Raw genomic sequence first — 27531 nt, 5'->3', positions numbered from 1 at the left:
CAAGACTGGTAGCAACAATTGGCAAGACAGATATTTATTTTTGGTAACATTTCTGGTGCAGTAGCTGCTGACACAGGAACCAAAAGACTAAACCTGAGTCCTCACCCTTCTCATTAAAACTAAGAACAGTCTCAGATAATAATAGCAATAGAAAGTAGTCTCATAGTAATAGAAAACCTCTATATCTGTTGTATGATATACTCTTAAAACAGAATTAATCACAGAGTTACCAATAGCAGAAATCTGGAGAGTGTCACTGTTTTGGTACCAAAAACTTTACCAAAAATACCACTAGGTTCTTTAAAAAGAAAAAAAATCAAAAACAAAAAAAAAGCATTTTGAATGTAATTCATACAAAGTGACAGTTCTCAAAGTATCAGATATGGCTTAGATGGCATAAAACACACAAACCATAATGAAAAAATATCAGTTGCTGAATTCATTAACTCCAAGCAATTTTGTCTTAATAAATAAATCTGTTCATTGATTAATGTCAAGTGCTCTGTGTACATACTTACAATTTAGTTCTATTTTTGTTAAAAGCAGTCACACTCTTATTTGTAGCATTATTCATTACCTCATTTCTGACCTATAGAGCATCCTTATATGGAGGATCCCTAAGTTGCCCACAAATACTTAAGTCCTGACTTTATTAGTGTGATGAATAATCTAGAAGAGGTAAAATTATCTATAGTACTGCAATTTCAGATACTAGGCCAGTTGGCAACCAGCAAAACAAAAGCTGAGACAAGTAAAACAATACACGTTTCTTTAAACCTGACTACTGTTTTCTACAAGATTTCCAACTTAATATCATCTAGTTGCTGGCAGGCTTTCCCTCCTTCAGGTGTTAAAGATAATAACTGTATCAGTATCATCAAAATCTTCCCTTTCTCCCAGCAAATTTTAGTTACATGGTTATCTTATGATTGTAGAAGAATGAAGAATTATAGCATACTGCAAAGAGAAATGATTTCTCCCATCATGCCTAAGTAAGGGTTATCCTTGGTACCAAATACCAAATTCAGTGTAGTCCTCAATAGTGGGAAAACACCTCAGTACACTGGAATGTTCACCTAAATGTCACTGAACAGATCCCACAGCCTGGCAGACTGGGGATTAGCTGTACTCATTACCTGATGAGCACTACTTTCCATTTTAATAAGTTACATCAGTTCTGTTATCATACTTAAGTGTGATTTCTGCTTCAGTTTTTTCCTTCAGAAAAATGGCAAGGAAAGTTTAAGAGATACTTCATTTACCCATTACTGACAACAGCAGTGTGACCAAATCTGTTGACATCACGATGCAGATTAGGTTTTGGTAAAACCTTCCATTCATCACAAGCTGAAAGACAAAACACCAGGCATATATCAAATAATTTGAAGTTTTCAGCAAAATACAGGTGAAGTATATTTTAACTACTCAAGGATTAATCAGCAGGTTACTCCTTTTAGATGCATTTTTGAGTAGATGCTAAAAGAACCTGTCAGCAACACTGATCTATCCTAACATTTATCAAGACCACAGGACATTCATAGAAGAGCCACTTTATTGTAAGTGCAGTTGTCTGCCTTCACAGCCAGTTTCAGCACCCACAGCAGCAAGCCCTGCCATCGTTGTGATCAAGGGATCAGTAATACTGCCCTCATGTTTACCTGCTCTCAAATTAGCTAAAGGTTTTCAATTTATAAGTATTTAATGGAATATCTATGGTAGTGAACATAGTTCTTTCTTAAGTGTTTTAAAATAAACTATTACTCTTTCAGCTGTGCAACCCATCTCATTATTGCCTTACTTTTGGTATCTTGATTTAAGTATGCTTCTAATTACTTTCCACATACTTGAGAGGAATGATGTATCAGGATCTCCATGTCAAATTAATTATTCAAGCACATATCTTTTAGAACTGCTGTACACAAAAGTGGTTTTGCTGCTGTTTATTTTTTCTTTCCTTACTAGTTTTAGTTCTTGAGAACAATTAGTCCTTTCTTCATTATTTCCTACTTAAACACCATGGACTTCATATATTCAAATCCCACAGTAATAGAAAGAGGGAGCAGACTGAAACTACAGATAGGAACTTCAAGGAAATCCCTATAAAGTGGAGTAGGGAAAGTACTAGGGAAAGAGCAAGTAAAACATTCCTAGAATTTATTGTCATTATGGGTTTTGGAATCAGGTATGGAAAACTTTCAGGAAAACTGTAACCCTAATATGAGAGTTTTCTCATTAAAAAAGCAAAAATCTGCTATACACACAAAGGATAAGGATTACATCCAAAGCTGAAAAGGAGTAGAAGGGAAAGAAGGCTCTCCAATTTACTCCAAATAAAAGCATTGCTTTATTTACATATATAGACACTTCATTTTAAGCCAGAGGCAAAGCCATCAACTTGGACACAAAGACAAAAAAAATAAACAATTTTTAAAAAAAAAATGTATTTGCTCAGTACACTCTCCATAATACAGAGAAGTGGAGAGAGTACTGCCTGTAGAAGCTGCAGAGTCAGAGTTAGTAACACAAGGAGAAGTGTCCTAAAAAGATCAACAATTAGAAAAGGTTGCTGGCAGACATCAAAACTGTCGAGAACACATCTGAAACCTGTTTCCAGAGTCTTAATGCAAGAGAGGTTTTACATAATAATGCTGAGTTCATTTACCTGCAAGATCCCAATGACAGTCACATCTAAAGAAGGTATATGATGTACTTAAAATATGGAATGATTTATGCAAGTTACAAATATGGTTAATAAATAAATAAATATCACAATCAGACCACATATTTCAAAAAAAACCCCAAAAAATCATCTTCCCTCCTATAAAAGACTAAAGAGATCACAATTGCCTCAAACACTTTTAGGATCACAGAAGGACTTTGTCCTGAAGATAAGCACAGAATGGGACTGGCTCTGGGCCTGGCAAAGTCAGGGTAGTACATCCTGGGAAATGCATCCAGACAAAAATTTCCACTGTGGCAAATAAAGATCTGTCTCTCTCTCTCAGTCTTGTTACTCCCCCTGTATCCCCCCTGCTTTTCCCCATCTCTCTCTCTTTCACATTTACTGTTAAATAAAATCTGTGCTACTGGCTTAGCCATATGGTTTTTTGCACCTTAATTTGGGTAGAGACATTTCTCAATAGTCAGATCATAAACTCACTCCTCAGCTTAAAAACCAGAAATGGATATTAGGAAATCCAGGAGGAACAAACTGTCCTCCAGGCTGGTCTCGTTCCCACTGTCAGAACAGTTCAACTCTGCCAGTGCTGCTGTTTTGGCACTTCTAATGCAGAAAATTATTCACAGCAGAAAATTATTGACAGCAGCACTTTGTGCAGTCAGCATCCTGTTAGCAAAGCCCGCTGGAACACCTCAGCGCACGGTCACATGAGGATGGACTCAGTACACAGGAGAGGATAGGATGGCACAGCTACGGCAGCAACACCGCTAAATCAGCTCGGGCTTCCACCCAATCACAGCCTGAGCCCATAAAGACAGCCCCTGTGAGACCATGGATCTGATAAATAAATCAGTGACACCTCTTTAGAAACTGGAAACAGAAACTAAAAGCATATTATTACCAGAGTAACGCAGATGGTTCAAACAGCAATAATTTTGACATCAGGTGTTGGACTCACAATGGAATTAGCAGTGTGAAGTATAGCAAGTTTAATTCACTGTCTTATGGGAGCAACGCATCCCAAAATTCTTACTTCTTTTTCAACTTCTGTCACAACTTCTGTTCTGTCACTATCATCATTAATATTATATTATCATAACACAATGGAATTATTAATACACTGAATCTCTCACAATTGTTTTTTTCTTATCTGCTCTACTTAAATAGAGTGGTGAAAGTATGTACCTGCCAGAGAGATACTCCTAAAACAGTTTCAACCAAAAAGATCACAGCACTAGGACACCAACTACCTACTTATAAGTTTCTGATGAAGTTGGGGATAGTATTAAATACAGAAGTTGTGTATTACCCATATCCATCCATAATACTGGCATTTGACGCTTCCAGGGGGTTTGACTTATGAAAGTAACTCAGACCGAGAGCAATATTATTTATTAGAAATAAGGGATCAACAGTCCAAGCACTAATTCAAATTCTAATTCAAGAAAATACTTCCTTTAAAACTTCCATTTTAAAACCTATAAAAATCAAGCATTTTAACAATTGACCAACAAAATCTTACTATTATACTTCAAAATCTAGTTCTTGCTGCTGTTAAGTCACTGCACATAACAGACACAGCATGTGTGAGCTCGAGTGCCTTTGATGATAAAGGAAACAATTTAGGAAGCCCACACTAAATTTCCGTCTGATTTTAAAACTCACACTAAATTTTCACCTGATCCTGGGAAATGCTGGCATTAATTTTCTTATTTTTACAAACATATACATTATGAACATAAATATATAGTCTTTCCTGTACTTAGAAATTTATTTTAGAAAAAGTGGAATTTAACACCAAAGGAAGACCATAAAACCATAATAAAGGCTGGTTTTCAGATGAGGAATCCCTGAGGGCTGGAGATATAATAATTCCTTTCTTACTGATGGTATTTTTCAAACTGGCAGGTCCTTTCAATAGAGTACAAGAAAAGAGAGGAAGGGAAGTTTATTACAAATAGCATCCCCTCTTATCTGCTCCTAGTCTTCTCAATGACTACTGAACAGAGCACTGTGCAAGAATAATACTTTTGCTCAGCTTTCAATTCCTGATGTGAGTTTCTCAGTACAGTTGATTAATACAAAATACAGATAGCTAGCCAACTGATTCCTGGTGTTTTTCAGTAAAGAATCAAATAGAATTCATCCCTGCCAATCATCTTCAAACTTCTACTGAACACATCTAAGAATCCAAATTTCCAGACTTCACTGTACCACTACAAGAAAAAAAATAACAAATGGTAAATGTAATACGATTTACAATAAGATTGATCAATATTACAGAATGCTATGTGTTGTGTGTATTATACTAAGTCTAATAATGATGATAAACCCTGTGCAACAAAGAATAAAATATTTTCCTCCATAAAATGTTATGCCCTCAAGGCATTATACCGATAGCAAGTGGAAGATACAGTATTAGTTGTATCTCTTCTATCTGTAACCAGGTACAGCACATAGCACATGGAAGCACATTCTGCTTTTAACAGAACCAGCTATGAAGCAGATGAACAAACAATACTATTCATTCCAAACTGATTAGCAGAATTTTTAGCCACTGAAAAGTACAAGGAGAAATACAGGGTTTTTTTCTTTCTATTACTAAGGCTTCTTTAAGAAGAAGCTGTACCGCATTATAACATTCACAGAAGAAGTTTCATCCTCCTCCCTGGTGTAGATTAAATGGTTTCCCGATAATACAGAAGTGGCTCTGAGAGTGAATCGCCAGTCACACACATTTCTGTGATGAAACACCACAGAAATGCACTGGATTTGAAGAATCCAGCTGATGCTGGCAGAGAAAATCCCCACTTGAACTTTGCACAAGGTATTGCTCTCCAGAGCCCTCGATCCAACAGGTCAGGCCTCCACTCATCTCATCTACAACCTACTGGCAATACTACATTACTGTTATCAGAGAAGATGACCTGGGCACTTCATAGCGAAGTTCTCAATGCTGCAACAGTATTCATACACTACTGGAAGGTTTCCCAGTATGATTCCATTGAAAAAAAAAAAAACAAACCCAAAACAGAAACAACCAAATAATTTCTAACCACCTTTGTCGTGTCAGTAGAATACTTGAACATAGATTTTGATTTAGAAAATTTAACTAAGATTAGGCTCACCAAAATGTGACTGAACAGGGGGAAAAAAAACTAGAAAAAAATAGTATTGTTAAAAATAGGAAGCAAAAGTTGTTAGGATAGTCTTTAAAAAAGAGGCAACAGATATTCCATATGTCACCACTAGGATCACATTTGTATTTTGGCAGTGGCAGCCTGATTTAGTGACAACCTCTTACTGCATTCAGAGCTTTGTTTTAAGAGAAGCTATATGAAACCACCTACTTTTTGCTTACATTTATCAAATAATTTCTAAATTTCAAACTATTTCAATAGATTTGAAAAGCCAATGTATTTATTCTGCTCAATCACACTCTGCAACACTGCAGTGCAGCCTTATGTGCAGTATCCAATGCCAGCTTAGGCTTCTATTTTCCTTTACATATTTGTAATAATGACTAAGTTCCTTTTTCTTTGGTAAAAGAAGTAATGCTGGTTCACAACATATGGACACCATTATAACTCTGTCTGGTTCTCATTTATAACTCTGGACGACTAAACACTGAACATAAACAACTAAAACATCATGAAAGTTATGAACTAGCAGAAAACTTACTTTCTGAGTCTTTCTACACTGCATAAATATTTTTCTTTAATCAGATAATAAAAATCTCCTTACTCTCAGGAAAACACAATGGCAAGTATGTTCAAAACAGCATGAATTGAATTTAAACTATAGAACTAACATCTACAACAGAGTCTATACACATAACAGTGACTCCCCAAGCAATACAAAGAAATCAACAACCTTACGCTTTGCTATTAAAGGGAGCAATTAGTGTATTATATTATTATGGCTTTGCTCTTCTAATAGCACAGCAATAAGGAGGTAATTGCTGTTACAGACTGCACCAAAACTGCATTTATAACTTAAGTGCTCAGGAACGCATAAAACTTAATCTTTCACAGGCACTGCTTTACATTTTCTTTGTGATGGCACATTGATAATATATTTGTAACTCCAGAAACAGGGAGAACTGCAAAAATAGATGTGTTCATATTGGAAAAAAAATTTACAGATATTTAAACTACTTCATTTTGTTAATGGCAAAGACTAGAGATGAAACAATTTACTTTACAAGCAAACAATTTATGAATAAACAATTCATTTTATTACAAAACACAAGCAATATGTTTGATTACAAATGGAACTAAAGTCAATCTCATGAGATAATTTTGAATTTTTTTTCCAAAAAGGAGAATGTTTTTAAGCTTGCTTTCAATACCCTGGAAGAAACTTAATACTTCACATGCAATATTGTCTTTCATAAGCAATTGAACTTGCATACTATTTAATCCATAATAATAAACTGAAATACAGATAGTAACAAAAGAAATATTGTGGAGTATATTATTAGTGTAAACATACGGGTTACTGCACTTCTCCCACAGATCCCAACAACGCAGAACTCCCACCACCACTAGGAAAAAGCACAGAAACAGCTGCCATGTTCCCAGGATTTCAGGTTTGGCTTTTATAAAGATTCCCTGTCAATAATTCTCTGTACATATCAAGGGTATCCAGACACTTTAGCAACTGTCAAATGTGGAGCAAAGGGACAGAGATTGAATACTTCATAAACTCAAACTTAAGGAACTTGGGCATGCAGAGATATATTTACTAACTGCACCATTTAGCCAGAAACTAAAACAAATATCGTTACTCTTTTAAAAAAAAACCTTTTTATTTAATTGTATTTTAATACTGGTCTCAGTAGTTAGAATGTGTTTTAAACTCTGATTCTGTGTGTCCAATTAATCTATTTTTATCTGCAAATTTTGCATGTGAATACTCATAAAATATAATCTAAATTACTTTTCTAAGATCTGATTGGAACAGAAGTGTTTTAAGCATACAGGGGTCCTTGTAAAGAAAAGCCATAACCAACATAATTTAGAAAACTGCAGGTCAACCACAGCATTCAAGACTGTCCCCATTGCCAAGGTTCCTCTTTCAGATGGATGAAGCAATAACAGCACAGTTGGAAAATATCTGATGTCTACAAGAACGACCCTCTATGGATCTTTAAGGGGATTCCAGAGCAACCCAGGGGCAACCTGGTGGTAAAATATCAAAGCAGAACAGAAATATACCAAAGTCAGATTTCTAAAGCTCTTTCTTGTAATGCAGGAGTCTTCTCATCATATATTTACTGCTATATAAGCAAATACATCAAGCAATATAAAATTATGAGAATTATGGCACCATAGCAGTTTTTAGAACATCTCCCCATCCCTGTGTCTTCACCTTTAACAAACATGTGGTAGGCATTTCAAATTACTGAACTGAGCTTTTGGCTCATGGCACATTTAAATGTCTAAAACTTGTTATAGACTAAGCTCAGAATTCAGACAGCAGTGATTCAGAAAAGCAGGGGGTGCAGAAAAGGTACCTCTGTCGTAAATTTGGTAAAATGAATTGCTCTCTGGAGATACTTTTCTCTATGCCTGGACTAGAGGAGTGTGGATTACCAAAATGCATTAGAAACCAACCTTTTCAAAAGCTAAGCTTAACTGAGATGAAGCCACACAAACAGTTATTCCACATTAATATGAAAAACAGTGTTTTCATGGGTAATAAAAAGCTGAAGCAATCTATCCAGAGGATTATGTCACATATAATAAGAGAGATAATCAAAAGTACTCTCTAGCCCAACTTGAACATAAATAGCATAGGCTCTATCTCCAGGATTCAGCTGGTTTCCAGACAGCACCCATTTTTTACAAGACAAGGCATAACACTCCATCACTTGCAAGGTATCTAGGAAATGTGATTCTGATAGCATCGTATATTTTTTCTTCCAAGCATTGTTCAAAAACTCATGATACAAAGTAAATAAGATTCTGAAATATACCTATTGCATAATTATTTAAGTTTTCATAAAATATTTCAAGTTTTCTGAAAAATGTCTTAATCTAATGTGTGCTGTGAAATTTGTTTCTAAGTTGGTGAAATGAATATTACAGAAGATTAAGTCTGAATCAAATCAATCTTCATATATTCCGGTTTTTAAGATTAATTACTACATTGAAAGAGTAATTACTACATCTGCTTCTTTTGTACTTTGTCAGTTTCATAACACATGGAGAATGTGACTTGCAAGAGAATACAAATACCAAGTGACTTGCAAGAGAATACAAATACCAAATTAAATATTATAACCAACTAGACAAACCAAAATATTGTTCTACTTAAGAGAAAAAAAGTATAAAACATTTTCATGAAGGATGATAAACTGTGTATGAAAGGTGTGTAAAAGTCAGAAAGTTACATTAATTCAGATTTTAGGACTCATACTATTGATCTCTAAGTGTATCTTCTACAAATAAATGTAGACTAATAAATAACATTATGCTCCAAAATGAGAAAGGAGCTCTGTTTCATTAAAAATTAAATCCACATGTAAACTGACATGAGAACAAAATCAAAAGCTCACACCATCAGATGCCTATAAGTAGTTATGGAATATGCAAAACAGGGATAAAATAAGAAATTCAACTGTTTTGCTAAGGTATTATGTGCACAACCCTTAAAACTGGCAGGAAATAATCCCTATATGTTCCATGTACTGAGATCAGTCATTATTTTTGTATTAAAGCAAAGACATTGCATTGATATCCACAGTGACTGCCATAAAGAGCCATTGACTCGTCCTAAAAGAAGGAACATGTCTCAGCCTCTTCTACCACTGTAGGCAGCTGATAAACACTTGCCAAAAGCAGATCCAGGCAATATCCACTGGCTGTTCTCACCAGGAGCATGCGTGAGTCCAGGCTGCTCTGACAGATTGCCCATTTTTTGGCTCCCAGGACAAGTGACTGTGCTTTTTGGCCCATTTGTGAGCTGTATGATTATATTTAAAGCCCAAATATGAGCTATATGTTTTTATTTAAAGCCTATGCATAAAATATGGATATGGACATCAGGGAAGGGAATAACTATTTATGGTAAGAACAGCACTGGCACAAGATAGGAAAAAGATTATGGACTCATTAAATTCTCTTCTATTTATAGCCTTGACAATCCTATAGGGAGGCTTTTCCATAAGTGTAGCTCAGAGGGTTGGAAGCACTCACCAGAATGAAAGCTGACACCCACCTAGCCTTGTCTTATCAAACAATTTTCCTCCAAACTGTATTCTTATCATATATTTACAAACAATAATCTTTTCTGCTCTCAGCCACACTCTTTTGAAATTAAATGTACCACATCCTTTTATCATCTCCTAAAGGCTTCTCATGTTTCACTCAGCCTTAATACCACTTGCCATGTAGAGCCTTTTTTGAGCTTGTCTTCCTTAAAAGTGTGTTGCCAAAATACTACAAAAATATCCAGGGCCTTGTGAATGGCATGGATGCTGCTATGCCTAGCCCCACAAACCAAAACCTTTCAGACAAAATGGAACAAAACTCTGTAAAATTTATAAATAACTTTAAGGTGATTGGGATTGAAACTTTAAAGAATCACATTAGCTGGACTTGAGAAAGCAAAATTGCTGTATTTAAAAGTAAAAATGAGAAAAAAAAACAGTACAATACATACCTATATCATATGCAAGAAAATCAGCAGAAAAACACTTTGCACCATTGCTCAGGGAAGTATCATTATGAGTGTTTCCACCAAAAATGAGCATAGCTCCATTGATTAGGACAGCTGAATGAAGGTATCTTGCAAAGCCACTCTCTTTCAAAATAGTCCTAGAAAACATAAGAACAAATACATATTAACATGTGAAAAACTATATATGGGCATCAAGAAAATTTGTACATGAAATCAACACAAAACAAGAAAAATAAACTATAGCTATTACTCAGTAAATACAATGACATTGAATCAGATTGTTTCTAGGATTATCCATTTTCTCACTGTAAAAAAAAATATATTTATTTAAAATATCACTCTTCTAGTTAAAATAAAACAGTTTTCCAGATAATATACCCAAAATTCATTTTAATATGTTTACATTCTTCAGAAATGATTACTGATATGGAAAATTTTACTCAAAACTGAAAGAAAACTCATACATAGTATTAATTCCTATTCTTATATATCCTTAGCCATGTTAGTTTTTGCACAATAAACATAATAAAAAATTCTTTAGAAGGCTAAAATAATCTTTAGACCATTCTAAATATTGCAAAAGGAAAAACATTTTTTTTTCCTAATTAATTGAACACCAGACCTGGAAAAGAAATGGCAGAAGGCATTCCAGGTATGATAAAAACACTTGCACTGCTTCATAAACTTATTCAGACTGGTAAACTCAAACATAGTGAACTTCAGTGCTATAAAAATAGTCCAGGCACAGTTGAGGCTTTGGTCTCTCTCTTTATTCACTTTAGCCTCTGTGTGTGTGGTCTGCGTTGTGCCAGAGCAATGGCCCAGCCCCAACAGTAGCCAAGAGTATCAATGCCACAGTTTGAAAGTGGCAGATGTGGGACCAGTAGAAAGAACAGAATACAAACTTGATTCAACCCCAGCAAATAAATCTTACCAAGGAAGAGAGTAACCATTTGTGGGTTTTGCTAGATGAATTAGTTAAGCAGACCAGCTGTAGACATGTTTGTGAAGAGCTGATTAGATCACCAGTACAAAATACCTTTTACGTTCTCCTAACAACCTTTCATTGTCTGAGTAATCTAAGTTTACGAGTTTAGACTCTGATTTTCATTTACGTTACTACACACTGCTCAAATCTACAATTAAATTGTTTGTCATTTGTTTCCTGTAACAAACTGACTCAACAATCTTTCCTTATGATTAAATAATACTGTCTCTGTTAAATCACTCCCGTAGTATTTGTTCAGTATTTTTGCATCATCATCATCATCATGTTTGAGGGAGAGAGTTTAAAGTACATCTCATTTTTCTAACACAATAGCATAAAGCAATCAACAAACTTGAAATATTTTAAGTGATAAAAGATTGCATGTTTAAAGAAGTTGAAAGGAAGGCATCAAACCTGAATTCCCATATTATTATTGAAATAAATTCCCCCCTAGCCCTGGAAAGTAACATCAAAAGAAATATCAAAGAATTAATGAAAATAAATGAGCTTTTTATTGCTTAAAAATGTGACAATTCCTTCAATTCACTTACATACCCTCCCATGTGCTTCTGCTTTTGACCCCTTTTTTTTGGTCTTATTAAGCGACTTGCTTTTCTCCTGTGTATTTCTGATTAACCTACTTTGAAAACAGAGCACCACATAAGTGTGTTTTTCTAACCACAAATTGGCTGGATACAGGATACTTATGGTACCCCCAGATAAATGTAGTATTTGGGTTCAACTCATCAATTAGCAATACGGAAAAATCAGAATTACATGGAAGTAGAACAAAACATTACTTCTAAGTTATTTTCAACTGGCAACGGAGGAATTCTGTTGCTGTGACTTTAAAGAATGATAATATCCTAAGAACATGTTATCTTTGTCCAGTCAGACAGCAGATACCTATCTGTCTTTTGCTTCTGCAGTTTTCTACAGCCCCTCTTGCCTAATTTACACTAATTGCTTTACACTAGGCTCTGCTTTGATGATCCTGCCTCACAGCTGTCTACAAATAGTTGTGTTGATCACTGAAGGCCTGAAGAGACATACACTGTTCTGGGGGAAACTAAGGACTCTCCTCTACACAGTGGATATAAAAAGTCTCCACAGGTTTTCTTTTTTGGCCTACTCACTTTCCTACTTGTGACCCAACTGTTGCCCCACTCCTGGTCCCTACGAGAGTGTGAGTTTTTTTTTCCTTATAATCTTTGCTTATTGTGTGCTGAGTTTCATCCATCCAAGTAACAGCAACTTTTCCACAAGATTCAGCAGAACTGTAAGTTTGTTAATTTGGCCATGATTTTCACTATTCATTAGCATCACTAATGAGGGAAATCTAGAGAGCTCTTCAACATAGATCAACCCCACGCAAATTCTGTGAGAGTCTCAGCAGGCTTTCCCCTGAATCCATTATTTATGCACATACTCGTGTATCTGCAAACACGCCAGTGCCAAGTGCTGCACGCAGCAGCACGACTCTGTAATGGTAACAGAAATACCCAGGAGCCAGCAGGTGCTTCCACTGCTTCAGGCCATTATCCAAGCCCAGCTCCACATTGTGCCCCAGCTGCAGCAGCAGGGCAGTAATGCAAAGCAATGCAGGCATTACCAATACTGTAATTCCCCATCGTGCTTTAGGAATACAGTTCACACTAGGAATTAAAATATTGCCCCCTCAAAGTCCAAGAAGCATAAAGCTTGTTTAACTGATACTAAGAAATTAAAACCTACATGCAACTGAGTTGAACAGGTAATCAGATTTGCATACCTCATTTTACAGAAGCCTACTAACCTCTGCCAAATCAGCCACAGAAACGGAATGAGTGCCAAAGACAAACAGTGAAGACCAGCAAATGGCATGGACATGCGCATGAGAGCGCCACCAAAATTCCAACTCTTCCTCATACCACACCTATCCAGTGCCACATTCAGTTTTTTACCTCACTAAGTCCTTTGAATGCTAATCATAAGGTGTAACAGATACATTAAACAAAGATTCAGATTTTATTACAACACGCCATTACTCCATCCTCTGAGCCCATTTTCAGTCCCATAATAAAATTCACTCCCAGTGTAAACCTCACAAAACAAAGACTTGAGTTCTCAACAAGCTGCAGAGAATGCTACATTACTATAAAGTTGACCGAAGTATTCTGTATTCATTTTTAAAAGTATAATGCATAAAAACATTCCAGTAATTATTATTATTTTATTCTTGAACAGACCATCAAAGGAAAGAATATCACTTTGTTCCAAAAATAGAAAAGAAAGCATTAAAATTCCAGGAACTTATAAATACACTAAAAGGAAAAAAAAGAAAAATCTTGTATTAATGTTTCCAAATGCCATGAGTTAATGGTCTTAAGAACCTCAGTGAAATCAAACCCGTGTTTCCAACATCTGAGAGAAAGTTCTGTGAAGCCATTAGTACTCTAAACAAATATTAAATCATAAGAATAAAATGTTCAAAGAAATAGTTCTTGATCTCAAATCTCAAAGGTAAGAAAACACATTCAAGGCCACTTTCTGTACATAACATACAAGTAGCCTTCATAAGTTACAATAAACTTGAGGAAGAAGGAACTGATAGAAATAGAAACACCAAAAGAATTCATAACTAAGTATTCCTACATAATACAAGAGGTTTTCTCTCTTACTTCTGATAGTTTTCTGAAAAATAACCTTCCACAGTTCTTAGGGTTTTCTTCTTCTTTGAGTAACTGTAATGTACTCCAGCAGTGTGTTCACACCACAAGGAAACAGTTCACATAAGCTATTTCTGCACAGTGGTTGTGTCTGGAAGGGAAAACCTTCTCCTAATTTGTAGAACATGCACAAGATTCCACCCTGCCATCCTTTCAGTGAATAGCTCCACTAATCCATTGACTCAAGTCTAGTCCCTCACCACAATTCTTGTATTTTGTTGCAGAGAACGCGTTGCTCTGAAATGTGAAAAGGATATAGAGGTACCTGCATGCCTTTGCTACAACCTTACTCTACACTTCTGTTTTCTTCAGTAACCTGTAACTTGGTTTCCTAAATCAATAAATCCATAAATCCAACTTACCATGTCCGAGTATTAACTTCATATCTGTAAAGATCATCCACCAGTCCGTATTTATTGCCAGGCAATGCTTTGTATCCACCATGGACATAAATAGATTTTGTCAGTTCATCATAGACACTGGTATGGCCATATCCACCTTGAACAATTGCTCCTTTTGTTTCTGGTACCAGCCAAGAGTTAGACCCTTGAAGAGACATTACAAGAAACATAATTTAAAGGCTTACTACTGCTAAATCACAGTTAAACTACAAGTTTTAAGTCATAAAATAATTTCCATTATAACTCTAAACACAGCAATAACTATTGGGATTTGTTTTAAGCAGTTTTATACCAATGTATCAAAATACCTGCAATTAAATAATGATGTCAGACCATTATCTGCTACTCTTAATCAAATCACAAATACATCATTGTTACAGCTGCCAGGCAGTTTCTCAAGCTCTCCCACATGTGACTTCAGCACTCTCACTAAACAAACAAAAAAAGAAGACCCAAAGCTTTATGAAAATATGAAATCAGGTGTTATGATTAATTCTTGCCAGAGATGGCTGATGAGAATTCAGTGCTCCAGCTCCTTCAGATTCATTAGGAACACCTGTGCTCAGTCATGGAGAGTCTGGAGGAGCCTGGCAGGGACTGAACTGCACTGAATCGTGAGAAGCACGTAACATAAGGTAGATCTAAGTGTTTATGGATACAGGCAGACACTTTGGGAGTCACCGTAAAATTATTGAGCTGAAATCCATTTCCAATCACTGTTTCTTAGTTGTTTAACTGCAAATATACCCATTCAGTCGCAGAACAATCACAAAAGAATAATTTGATAGCAGCTCATTAAATTGGCATTTAAATCCACATTTTACATCACATGATTAATAACTGCAGAGACACCAAATAAAACCAGCCACAATAGCGGTTACGACTGAAGAAGAGAATACAACTGGAAAATATTTTTCCATAGCAAAAAAACCCAGCTGTTTAGTGAGTTCTCTTTTCCTGTAGCCCCAAAATGTCTTTTTTCCCTTCCCTCCATCTTCCCAAATGTAAGTCACAAAAAGAGCCAGCCAGAAGGTATTTCCTGCACAAAGCAGCCTATACAGAAGAGCCTGTGATAACTGGGAGTCAGAGCTACAGACAAGAAACTAAAGAAGTAATTCACTTCCAGCCTCTTGAATATTGTCAGAACAACAGAGTCTGGACAAGGTCATTCAAAATGGAGCCAATTCTCAATTCTTAATTTCAACTGGCTACCATTATAAAGTTAGTTATCCAAGGCTAGCACACACCACACACCTTGCTTCCTCTGCAAGTTAGCTTAAATCCCATTCCAGCTTTTATTGCATATTATGTAGGCATCTTAGATTAACTCTTTTTTCTCCAGATTCTCATGAAGAGGCTCATGATTTTTAGTTATTACTTTTGCTGTCATACTTTCCTTAAATAGTTTCCAGGCACTGCCTCTATAAGTTACATTTTTTCAGTAACAAATTATAAAGTATAGATTCTGAGGAAGAATTATGATGATTTTTTTTGTGTGTATGAATGCTGGTATTTGTCCAATACACTATTTATAGCTGACACAGAATATTTACACTAGTTGTGTGTAGTGTAATATGAGCAGTATTTTATTTCAATCTCCACATTGGACATTATCAAGCTATGAAAAATGCTATTCTGAACACAAACATCAAATTTGTACTGATATACTGTATATTACATACATATTACTTTGATAATGAATAGATTTACTTGATACAATTTCTGTAAGAGAACTGGTGAGGAGTCAGCCTGCAGATACACCTTTCTATTACCAACAGGATCTTCATTTATTTATTTAATGATCAGTCCCAGAGATTGGCATATACTTTTCAGGGGAAAACAACTATTTCTCCACATAAATTGGAACAATGCTGTTGATAATATGCATAATAGAATATTTTGCATTTCTATCTGACTGGTTCATGTGGCATTTATGAAGCATTGTGGTTTATGCAGCAATAGTCGTATTTGATGATCCTGAGCTCTTTTCCAACCTAAACGGGTCTATGACTGTGTAGCATTTAGAACACTGGCACAGTGACATTGCATATTGCATCACTTTACATGACTTGGGTGGAAATATGGAAACCTGTTCTTTCTGGAATAAAAAAAAAAAAATGTGCTATGAATAACTACCTAAATTCAAGAAAAGAGGTTCAGCAACATCTTTCTGAAATAAAAGTCAAAAACAGTGTTACAGTTTTTTCTCCTTCTTGACGTTCTAAAATTTAGCTGAGTTGCCTGAATTTCAAATACTGAAATGTGTATGTACAGTTTAGATATCATTCATGCTTCAGCATCTTGAATATTGTATTATTCAGACAAAATACAACCCTGTCTATATTTAAAGACACTACTATGCATATGATCTGACTTTTTGAAGCAGTTTATTGATATGAATCTTCATCTACCTTTTTTTTTTAACAAAAACTCGATTTTTATTGAAGGTGTTTACATACCCCTCCTCACAGTTAGAGATCCCCCTCTTTCTATCATTATATCATAAGAATATAGAAATATATATATAAGAAGTACCTGACTGACTAAATTAGTCATGGGAAACTACATTCTACACAGCTAAAAAACTCAAATGCAGAAAGAGCTTCATGAACAAGCCAGAAATAATGAAATAGGAGTTTTTAAAATTTTTTTCCAGATTTAAATTTCTAGTCTAGTATACAGTGTAAAAATAAGATACATTGGTCTGATCTGTCCTTATAATACAACCTTCAGACAGATCAGGTAAAAAGAACAAAATGTTCAAGAAGAACCTTGGTGTGCCACCTTCATTTTATCACAGTGACAAACTTGAAAATTTTACAAGCAACTTGGAAGCTTATGCTAACTTTTACAAAAAAGAGTAGGCACGTTACATCATGGGGACATTCCTTTTTACAGCATTTCAAATAAATACTTTTAATCAAAAGCAATCTATAACCTACTCCTAAAGCCATAAAAAAAAAAAAATCAGTCTAAAATACAGTGGTATTATGTTAATCCAAAGAAATCTCTGTCTTGTAAAAGAAATAAAATAAAATCACGGAAGACTTATTCAGAAGTTTCTTAATATATAAGGAGTCTTTATAAGCCTCAGCTAAAACAAAACACAATTATTATATTCACCTTGAGACTCACATTGAGATTCTTCAAAGGTTTATGAGGTATTGCTAACCTAAAGGGAAATAAATTTCCCTGGGGAGTAACCCAGAAAAGCTTTATGGTTCAAGTTAGTAAAATCATTCACATAATTCCCACATCAGGATTTACTGGCTCCTCAGAAGTTGTAAGTCTGGGCACAGCAAGAAAGGACAACAGGAATCTTTTCTTCCTGCAGCAACCACCACACCTTTGGAATAAATTCCCTTGCCTTTGCATGGTGAAAATCAGCCTGCAAACCCTGTCCAATTATTCCAGAATTTATTTTACTCTGATAGAAATTACTTTCTCCCCTAATCCGACAATGCCAGAGACATTTTGAGATCGGGTACACCTTTGATTGGCATGTTTTATTAATAAGAACTACATACCTACATGAAAAGCTAGCAATTTCCACAGTTATTTTAAACCTCTTCAGGTGTATCTTAACCCAGACTCCATGCAAATCACGGTGTCAGGAACTAAAGAAGGCTTTAGCACCAGAAGTCCATGTACCAAGCGAATCAAAGAACTGGATCCTAGAGGTTTCAGTTCCTATGAACCGAAGGGTAAACTGCCTCTATGTCTCTTTCTTTCAGTGGGCATGTGGCAAATGCTTGGGAAATAGCCTGCATTAGGACTATTAGGACTAAAAGCCATTACTGATAACATGTAGAAACAGTAACAGTACAATTTGAAATGTTAAAGTAATATGCTTTTAAAGCAAGCAGAGAAAGAAAAAATTGGGGTTTTATTTTTCTTTTTATAATGTCAGAAGCCCTTATTTTTATGAGGTTTCCTTTCATATTCAGGTGAGTTCACAGGAATAATTCCCACTTCCTATTTCTTTTAAGTTTGGATCCTGAACTGCTAAAGTCCTCCCAAGAAATGGTCATTCTTAATTCAACTTTATGGTTAAAAATGTGTTCTTACAGCTGCAAAACTGTAGATAAATGCCATGGCCAACACAGAATTCAGGAAAATTTACCACAAAATTCATATAACTTCGAGGGGAGGGAAAGGAGGGAAATGCAGAGAGGTGAAATGAAACATGAGAATTGTCTGTGGCAGCAATGGTTCATGTACACTATGTTCTGCAAAGCGCATCGAGCCCCAGGAATCCTTCATCAGATAAGGAGACTTGCTGAAGTCAATGGGTTTCCACAGTAATGCCCTATGCTAGTACAAGTTTCCTTTGTATTTGATGCAAGTGAAGCACATTTTCTCTAATAAACTAAATGTCTCACTAGAACATGACAAAAATATACTCTCAAAAAGGAGACATTAAAACTTGAGAATAATTGACGCGTAACTGACAGAGAACTGCCTTCTCTTACTCCAAGCTTATCACCATGGTAGGGAAGGTTTGAGGTTTTTTCTTTATTTCTGTATGTTATATGTGCTTAAATACACTGTTTTATTAATCCTCCACAAACTTAGCTGTAACACAAAAAAAAAAAAATTAAAACAGGAACAGGCTGTCCATTTCAACCATAAGGCCATCAATAAAATCAGCCAGGCAGAAAATTTTACTCTACAAATCATGTTCCCTTCTTCCTAATTAAACTAACAATAATAGGTGAGAATAAAATTGGTACTTCTACTCCATATTAAATTAGCAGCATATGAAGAAGCAAATAATTTAAAGTTCCAAGAGAAGACGCAAATAATTTAAAGTTTTCCAACAGACATTATGGTGAACAAGCATGAAGAAAGCTAGAACATATTGTTTCCTTCACAGAAAAAAAAAAAAAATCATTTTTGCTAGGTCAAAAAAACAACTTTATGGAAGTAAGTTTTTCCAAAAAATGGCCTTTAATGCTTAACAAATCTTAGAATACTGTGGTGAAACACCACTCTAAGACCAGAGTTTTATAGTAGATTTTATGCAGTTAAATTGGAATTTTTTCAGTGTGAATAAAGCACATTATGGTGCTCTTCCTCTTACTGCCACTCACTTTTATCCTTTTTCAACACTGTTATATAATTTTGACACTGCCATGAGAGATAATGCCAGAGAGCATAAGAACCATCTGAGTTTTGAAGGGATTTCCCCAATCTATAAACCTGTTTAAACAGTGTTTCTATAAATATGCATACATGGAAAAAAAGAAGCTAAATGGAACAATTAAAAACAATTATTACCCTTTAGCATGTAGTTATTACTTTGAAATTTTGTATTACACCTTCTAAAATTGCATAAATAACTGAGAGACTTAGATTAATTATTTTTTTCCTGTCGAGTTTAACAGAAGTAGAAGACCATAAATTTAATTAGTAGGCATATTAATATTCCTAAGAATTTATCAGGTGTAGATTTTCAATATTATTCCACTGAAATAGCATCTTAGCTGTACCATGAACATTATAAAAAGATTTCTCTTGGTTTATTTAATTTTAGCATTTAAAATCACCCCTACGAACAGCTTGCAGTTCACAAGGGGAAACCCAGGCAGATATGGTAGGTTATTTACAGAAAATTCGAGTTCATTTTCAATTATTACCTCTAACAGCAACATGTATATCTTTAAGAGAGAAGCCAATATATAATGATGAACTAAGTTATTACATTTAAAAAGCATACAACAGAATGAAAATAATACACCAAAAGAATCTTTAAAATAACTAAATTATTGTTGGCTTTGCTCTTCTATTGTGTGGTAAAACCAGCAAGTCTGTGTTAAAACCTATGTTTCATCACAATTACCATGGTGAGGAATTTCTGGTTTCAATTTTTACCCCCTTTAGGGTACCACAACCATGTACAAAAATGGAAAAAGTCACTGTGCTCCAAATTCACATGAAACACAATTACTTGACAAGAACTCTTATGTACATAATTTGAAGGAATAAAAGGCAAGGCTTTATTTATTTTGGAAAACACACATTTTTCTCTCTGAAAAAATAAAAATCATCTTTTTTCACTTTAAAAAAAAAGCACTTTTTCTATCAGTACATGATCAAAATGATTTGAAAGTGACTTACTGATGTAGTATTCTTGCACAATGCTTGTGTAACCATATATGGAAGAATAGCCAAAAATTACAATCATAACCACATCTCTGCTGTCCAGCTCTACTATGTGTGCTGAATGACCTTCCACAGCATATTGCTGTCCATGGACAAGGACTGCAGGAATTCTGGTACTCCATGTTTGACTGGGTATGTTGAAAACCCACAGTTCATCAGTGACATTGCCATAATTTGTTTCAATTTTGCCTCCATACATGTAGATGTCTTCCTGTAAAAATGGGAAGGGGGAGAGGAGAAAACAAATAATGGATTACAGAAAGGTAATATTTGAACTGCATACTCCTCTGCTGAGCAATATTTCATAACTGAGCAATCTGACTTAAATCTTCATACTTAATCTTACATTAACCAGCTCAATATCAGACGCTAATCCCAGACAATGATACTTAAACTACACCAACAATGATAAGGAGTCTATTTCTCTGAAAAATAAACCTAGCCATGAAAATGACACCAAAATGAATCTCAAAGAGATTATTTCAACCAGAAAACCTTTAATTACATGGCTCCTATAATCCATACTGCAGCATTCTATTTTTAAAAAAGCCAAACAGAAAGGATATTGTTTTCTTAAGAAAGAGTTCACAGAATTAAAATGTGATTTTCCACACACTCAGTCTACGGGGATTTCATTCAGCACGTGCATAAGAGATCACATTCTCTCCTATGAGCAAAGTAATTTAAGTTCTGAGAAAATCCAGTCACCAGAACCCAAAGAAAAGGGACAATGTGTATATAGAATAATCTGGGTTAGAAGGTGCCTGAAAGATCATCATCTTCCACCCCCACTACCATGGGCAGGGCACCTTCCACTATCCCCAGTTGCTCCTAGCAATCTTCCACTCTCCCAGGCTGTCCAACCTCACCTTGGACACTTCCACAGATGGGGCAGCCACCACTTCTCTTGGTACCCTGTGCCAGGGCCCCACACCCTCACACAGATTTAAGCTATCTCCCCTTGTCCTAGAACTCCATGCCCTTGTAAAACATCATCCTCCAGCTCCCTTGGAGCCCCTTTAGGTTCAGGAAGGTTCTATAAGGTGCCACCACAGCCTTCTCCAGGCTGAACAACCCCAACTCTTCCAGCCTGTCCTCTTGGAGAGGTGCTTCAGACATCTGATCGCCTCAGTGGCCCTTCCTAAGGACTTGCTCCAACAGTGCTTCATATGCTGGGTGTCCCAGAGCTGGACACAAGGCTCCATGAGAGCAGAGCAGAGGGGCAGAATCACCTCCCTCAATCTGCTGGTCGTGTCGCTTTTGATGTGGCCCAGGATGCGGCTGTCTCCTCTTGAGCACATTTACTAAAATCAAGTCCCATAGGGGAGTACTTTGAGTTCTTTTTAAGGAATGCAAAACAGATATTCCAGCCATCACAAACCACACACCTCAAACAGCAGAGCCATCTGTTCTGCTAAGTAATGAGTGATTTACTTAAATATTGACTGAAAGCAAATCCTACGGAATTTTGCTTCATCTGGATTTGCAAGCCAAGGTATGCAAAGTCACAGAACAAATTCCAGATTGTTGGCTTCCCAGACTTGCTCAAGGACAGTTTATACTGGATGGAAAAAACTTCCTTTGGTTCTGAGATTGATACTCAGTCTTTGCTGAAGTTATGCTAGGACATAACCACCCCACACACTCTGCATCCCATTTCATGCTGTACAGCTGACAGTTGTCGTCAGGATTCTGCAATTGATACTCTGGGGCTTACCCTAAACTCAGCCTTACCAGGTTTAAATTTAAAAAAAAAAATAAGCTGCAGGTTTGGTACATTTGGCAAAGTTTGACTTGGCATGAAATATGCAGAAAAAGAGTCTGGAAGATATGGAAACTACCAAAGAAGTTTCTGCATCGATCATGCAGAAATTTCAGACATTGTAAAAGGACTTGATGGATTTGTAAACATAGATATGTAAATTTCAGGTTATTATCATCGTACACATCAAGAAAGATGAACTCTTGACTCTTTATGAATGAGCAGGCATTGCAAATACGGGTGAATGACAAGTCTTTTCAGTCCAATAAAACAAAGGCTTTAGGCTGTGGTTGATGGTAAGGAACAGAGTCCAGAACGGTAAGGAAAGACTCCTCATTACCCAGTGAGATTAGTCAGCAAATGACTGACCAAACTGTCCAATATCTCTTCAAGAGTACACTTGAAACTTCTGTAAAATTTTCAACTACTTATTTAATTTGAGGCAGGTGAACATTTCTCAATGTGGAATTTAAATTATTCCTATGCAGGGATACTCTGTGCTACTGGTGGTGTTTGAACAAAAGATGTTCACAGAAGGAATTTGTAGTAGGATTAGAGAGATATGTATCTGAACCCATTCTTTTCCTAGGAGATAAAACATTTCAAAGAGCTTGGTAAAGACCCACAAAAACTGAAGAAGAATGTGCACTAACCCAAAAGGAATGGCTTGAACAAATATTCTTCTTGAAAGGATCCTATATGGTTTATTCCTTACAATACCACATAGATGTCCAAAGTCAAATCAACATCGCTAAAATTGTGAATTATTTATTTATTATTAAATGCTGATAACTGACTATGGCATAAAGAGAGAGCTAATTAGGGAGCTGCAGGGGCTGTACAACACTATTGGAAAGAAAAAAAAATTCTGACACTGAGGAAAGACACTTTGAAAAAAGAAAGGTGACCTAAAGAGCTGCATGAACTTTGAAATGATTTCTCAGACAGCTGACAATAGCAAAGTCCTCCTCACAGTTCTACTTAAATGATTCCAAGTTCAGATAAAAAGAGTGCTTCTGTGAGGAGCAATCTTTTAAGTAACACAGAGATCCTGTACACAAAAATATTCACAGAGAAAAAGACAAGAAGGTCATGACAACTGCTTTATCAGCCACAAAACTGGATTTAACTAAGATTTGCTAAGGGGTATTTCTGAGATTAAGAAGCTCCTAGCACTGGTGAAAAATGCTTTAAAAGTAAGTGATGATCAGCTGAACGCAGAGAAAAACAAGTTGAGACCAAAGTCAGTGGAAGAAATACAGAACTGGAATTTAAAAAAAGTTACACACATACAGGGCAAGACCCAACCTCCTAAGCATGTGAAGATAGACATTTATTTGGAAAGCCATTACAGGAATGGATTGTAGGAACGATACGAGTGCAAACATTCCTATGCAGCATAAAAATTTTAACAGAAAAGAAGGAATCCCTTTATCAATTTTATATTACCTTTATAAATTGCTTATATACTAAATATAAATTAAGGTATATGCTGAAGCTGAGGCTTTCTGGAAGACACAACACATAAGATACAGAGTTTAAAGTATGCTAGTTCACAAACACTGCTGATCTTTACCTGAATTAAGCATAGTAGATATTTGTTTATAAGATAGCACACCAAGCAGGACTGCTAAGTAAAATAATATATTTTTTGAAAAGGAAAGAAAAAATATAAAATTGAGAGTCTTTGTGAAATTAGTGCAAGAAAAGTGTGAAGAATCTGGCCCAAATTAAAGATCTTAAAAACTGTACTCAGTCTAGAGGAGAGAAAAGGACAAGAAGCAGATTTTTTCATGGAGATAAAACAGGTAGATAAACACCATGAAAATACAAGGCCTCCAACACGTTTGTATTTTAAAGTTCTGATATCAGGTATCAAAACCAACACCTTCAATTACAGTGTGAGATAGAAAAGTTAAGCATTTACTCAGTAAATTAACCTTGGCCACGTTAGATATATTACATCATATGAGTAACATTCTCTAAGAAGTTACGGGAACCTTGAAAGACCTTGTGGTTTTTAAACCAAAATTTCCTATAACTATTACTTTATGCAAATTAAAGTATAGAAAAGTAATTTGTTTATTGAACTTGAGAGTTCCTGCTCAGTAGGGAATTCCAGAAAAATGAGAAATTTCTTCCTGTAGACAGAGCAGGTCGACAGCTCACTCAATCATGACATTCCCACCCTACAGATCACATCAGCTGGTTTCTTGGCAGCTGTTCAGGTCCAAGCCAACAAAACAGCCAGTGCAGCTCCTGCTTGCTTCAGTGGAACCAAACCTTTCCAATAAATGTTTCCATTTTCTCAAATCACGTTTTTTTCCCTGAAAAACCTACTTCAGTGGAAAATTTTGATGGACCATAGTGACAAAAAAAGACGACAAAAGGTATATGAACTGTAAATATTTGAGTGTGCATATTGGTCAGGGAGGAGGCAGGGATGACAGCAAAAGACAGGAATGATAAGACCAAAGCCAGGATTTGAACAAAATAGTTAAATCACATTTCTCAAGAGAAGAAAAAATTCATTTGATCTAAGATTTCTCTTATAGAGTAATGAATGAGATGCACATTTTTGACTGGACAAAATAAGACCAATGGAATAACTCAAATATTGGATAAAAAGTAAACTGTCACAATCTGAATGTCAGAAGAATCAATACAATTTACAGCCATAACATTCCTCTTAATTTCTTCATCTTATTGATACCATCATCATCTTTGGAGACAATGTTTTTTAAATAGCCAATTAATTCAAATAAAATTAAATGCCTGGTGGGAGAGGTTAAAAGAGGGAACCAGACTCTTCCCAAGGTAATCCAGCAAATAAACCAGACACGATGCACACAATTTGGATTAGAAGAAATTAAATTTAAATATAAGAATAAATATTTCTCTTTTCTCATTGAGAATGGTCAACACAGGAAGAGATTGCTCAAGCAACCTTGACACATTTTGCAGTGTGGGAAAATGAAAGAGATCAAGGAGGATATTTTAAAAGATCACCAAAAGACCAGGAGCACTCACTTGCCCCTTAAGTCCCAATCAATAGACTGTACACCAGAGCAGAGTAACACCTGTAGACACTTCACATTGAACCCTGAACTAACAGCCAAAATCATTTGTTCCATTGACCTTGGCCATGTTCTCTTCCCTACACCTTATCTCAGTGCTAATGTTGATTTTATATTTCATATAAGTGCAGTAATTCAAGACTTCTAAAACTTATCATATTTTTATTCCTCAGACTTCACAATTTTTCTTTTTCCTAAAGGAACAATACTTAGCTGCTCAGGCTGTACCTTGGAATGACATACTCTTATGCAAATCCTGCCTGCATTCCAAAAGAATCTTATCTGGTAGACACCACTAAAAAATGTGTTAAAAAAATGCAACAAAGGCATCATTTATAATCCATTTCTAATGAATTGGAAGAAAGTTAATCACATTAAAATAACCACACAATTTTCATTTTGTATTTCTTAACTATATCATGGCTACACAGAAAAGTTTTTCTCTCAGAAATGAGTTTTCTGCCTTAATTCTTATATAAATCTAAACTGTTCCTGAAGAATTGGCCAAAGAAATGCTACTCACAAACTACATGAAGAGTCATTCTCTATTTTCTAGAAACAAGATCATCAATATATTTTCTCCCCCAGACTGTTATCCATGCCTTGGTATTGAAATTATATAACATTTATTAGGATTTTTGTTCAATGTACTTCTACCCGAAATTTCTAAAAGTTTAGTCAAATCGGTACACCATTAAAGAAATTATCATTTTTTTTTTCCCCAAGCAAAATACAATTCTCATAAAATGTTATCTGGCAATAATTTATCCAGCACAAGCCTGTTTTGCATTCAACATGTACCACCTGCTTAAGGACTGTCTAATACTTCCTCTTCCTTTCCACAAACTGTTATTTCCTTTAATATGGTTAACAGTACCAAGAATATTTTATGTGTTATACCAAAATTAAAAATTAGTTACATTTCTACTTGATCCAGTAATCTTCCCATTAGAGCAGGTCTGACAGACTGGAAAGCAGTCTTCAATTAATTCTTCCTCCTGAAGCCTGATTTATTAATTCTTAGTTTGTTGTGGGACTATATACTCTCTGAATAAGAACCTGACTAAGTTACAGGAGAGGAACATTTTATTTTATGTTCCCAACAGGACCAAATTCAGGGTCAAGACAATACTGCACCACATTGATCAGGAGATCAACCTAATCAAGAGTGCTGTCACTTTGTTTCTCCATTATTTGCAGTTTTCCAGTGGTTGCTGTGTTTATTTAAAGGTATTAATTAAGGTGATCTTACTAGGGCTTCACTTTCAAACCAATTGGAATATAACACTGAAACAAGGAATGAAAAATATGACACTTCTACATAGAGAACCAATCTCTTGACAAATGAGGGCCACTTCATAGGCTTTTCTCAAGACTACATGCAAGAAGTGTAGGGCAGCTCATCTCACCTACTTCTCACACTTCTGAGGTCTGCAAATCGGAATAAGAGAGCAAGTTGTGCATAAGACATAATTCAAAGTCACAGAACAATAAAAGTACAGAAATTGCTGGTACAACCTACCAATAGCTACTTAATAGAATAGTTAGAAAATACTTTTATATTTCCAGTGCTATTCAAATTGTACTACAATAGCCAACACAAATAGGCATTAAAAGTATAACAATAAACCAACTGGTGAAAGATTTTATCTTGCTCATAATAAAGTAGGAAAAGTTTTTACTCTTTTTTGCTTTGTTAACACTAGCTTTTGATGAGACTAATAAAAATAATAGAAGATATATACAGAGTCAACATCAATACCAATTAATTTGTAAAAAGAATCAAAACAATTACCCTTTCTTAATAAAGTTTTAAAAGTGGAAGTAACATACATAAAACTCAAATGAGTTAAATTAAATTTGACTATATATAAAATGGTCTGTGTACTTTATGGTTACTACTACATCAGCTTGCCTGTTTCATGTCTATCACCAGACTCAAAGGAAACAAACCTCAAAGCCCAGCCATCCTTCCACTGTCCTGGGACCAGCACCACCAGTTCAATTACAAGGCCAAATTCAACCAATTTTGGTGATACTATCAAAAACTAACTGATTAAAGTC

At 35.4% G+C, this 27531-nt stretch overlaps 1 protein-coding gene across 3 annotated transcripts in view; it reads right to left on the bottom strand.

The window, feature by feature from the left end:
* Positions 1–27531, bottom strand: part of ATRNL1 (attractin like 1) — a 429854-nt gene that overhangs the window by 341917 nt on the left and 60406 nt on the right. For all 3 annotated transcript variants that reach the window (XM_005520769.3, XM_088059554.1, XM_088059555.1), the window contains exons 8-11: positions 20584–20839; positions 14425–14608; positions 10349–10503; positions 1263–1347 (exon numbers count right to left, since the gene is read on the bottom strand). In XM_005520769.3, coding sequence (XP_005520826.1) covers positions 1263–1347; positions 10349–10503; positions 14425–14608; positions 20584–20839 — 680 coding nt within the window. The remainder of the gene's footprint in view (positions 1–1262; positions 1348–10348; positions 10504–14424; positions 14609–20583; positions 20840–27531) is intronic.

Source organism: Pseudopodoces humilis, chromosome 9 (genome assembly GCF_049639895.1).
Source record: "Pseudopodoces humilis isolate 2021_Gansu_Grassland_sample_001 chromosome 9, ASM4963989v1, whole genome shotgun sequence".
Classification (NCBI taxonomy): domain Eukaryota; kingdom Metazoa; phylum Chordata; class Aves; order Passeriformes; family Paridae; genus Pseudopodoces; species Pseudopodoces humilis.
The sequence above is the reverse complement of the archived record's forward strand: the minus strand, read 5'-3'. Positions and strand labels throughout refer to the sequence as shown.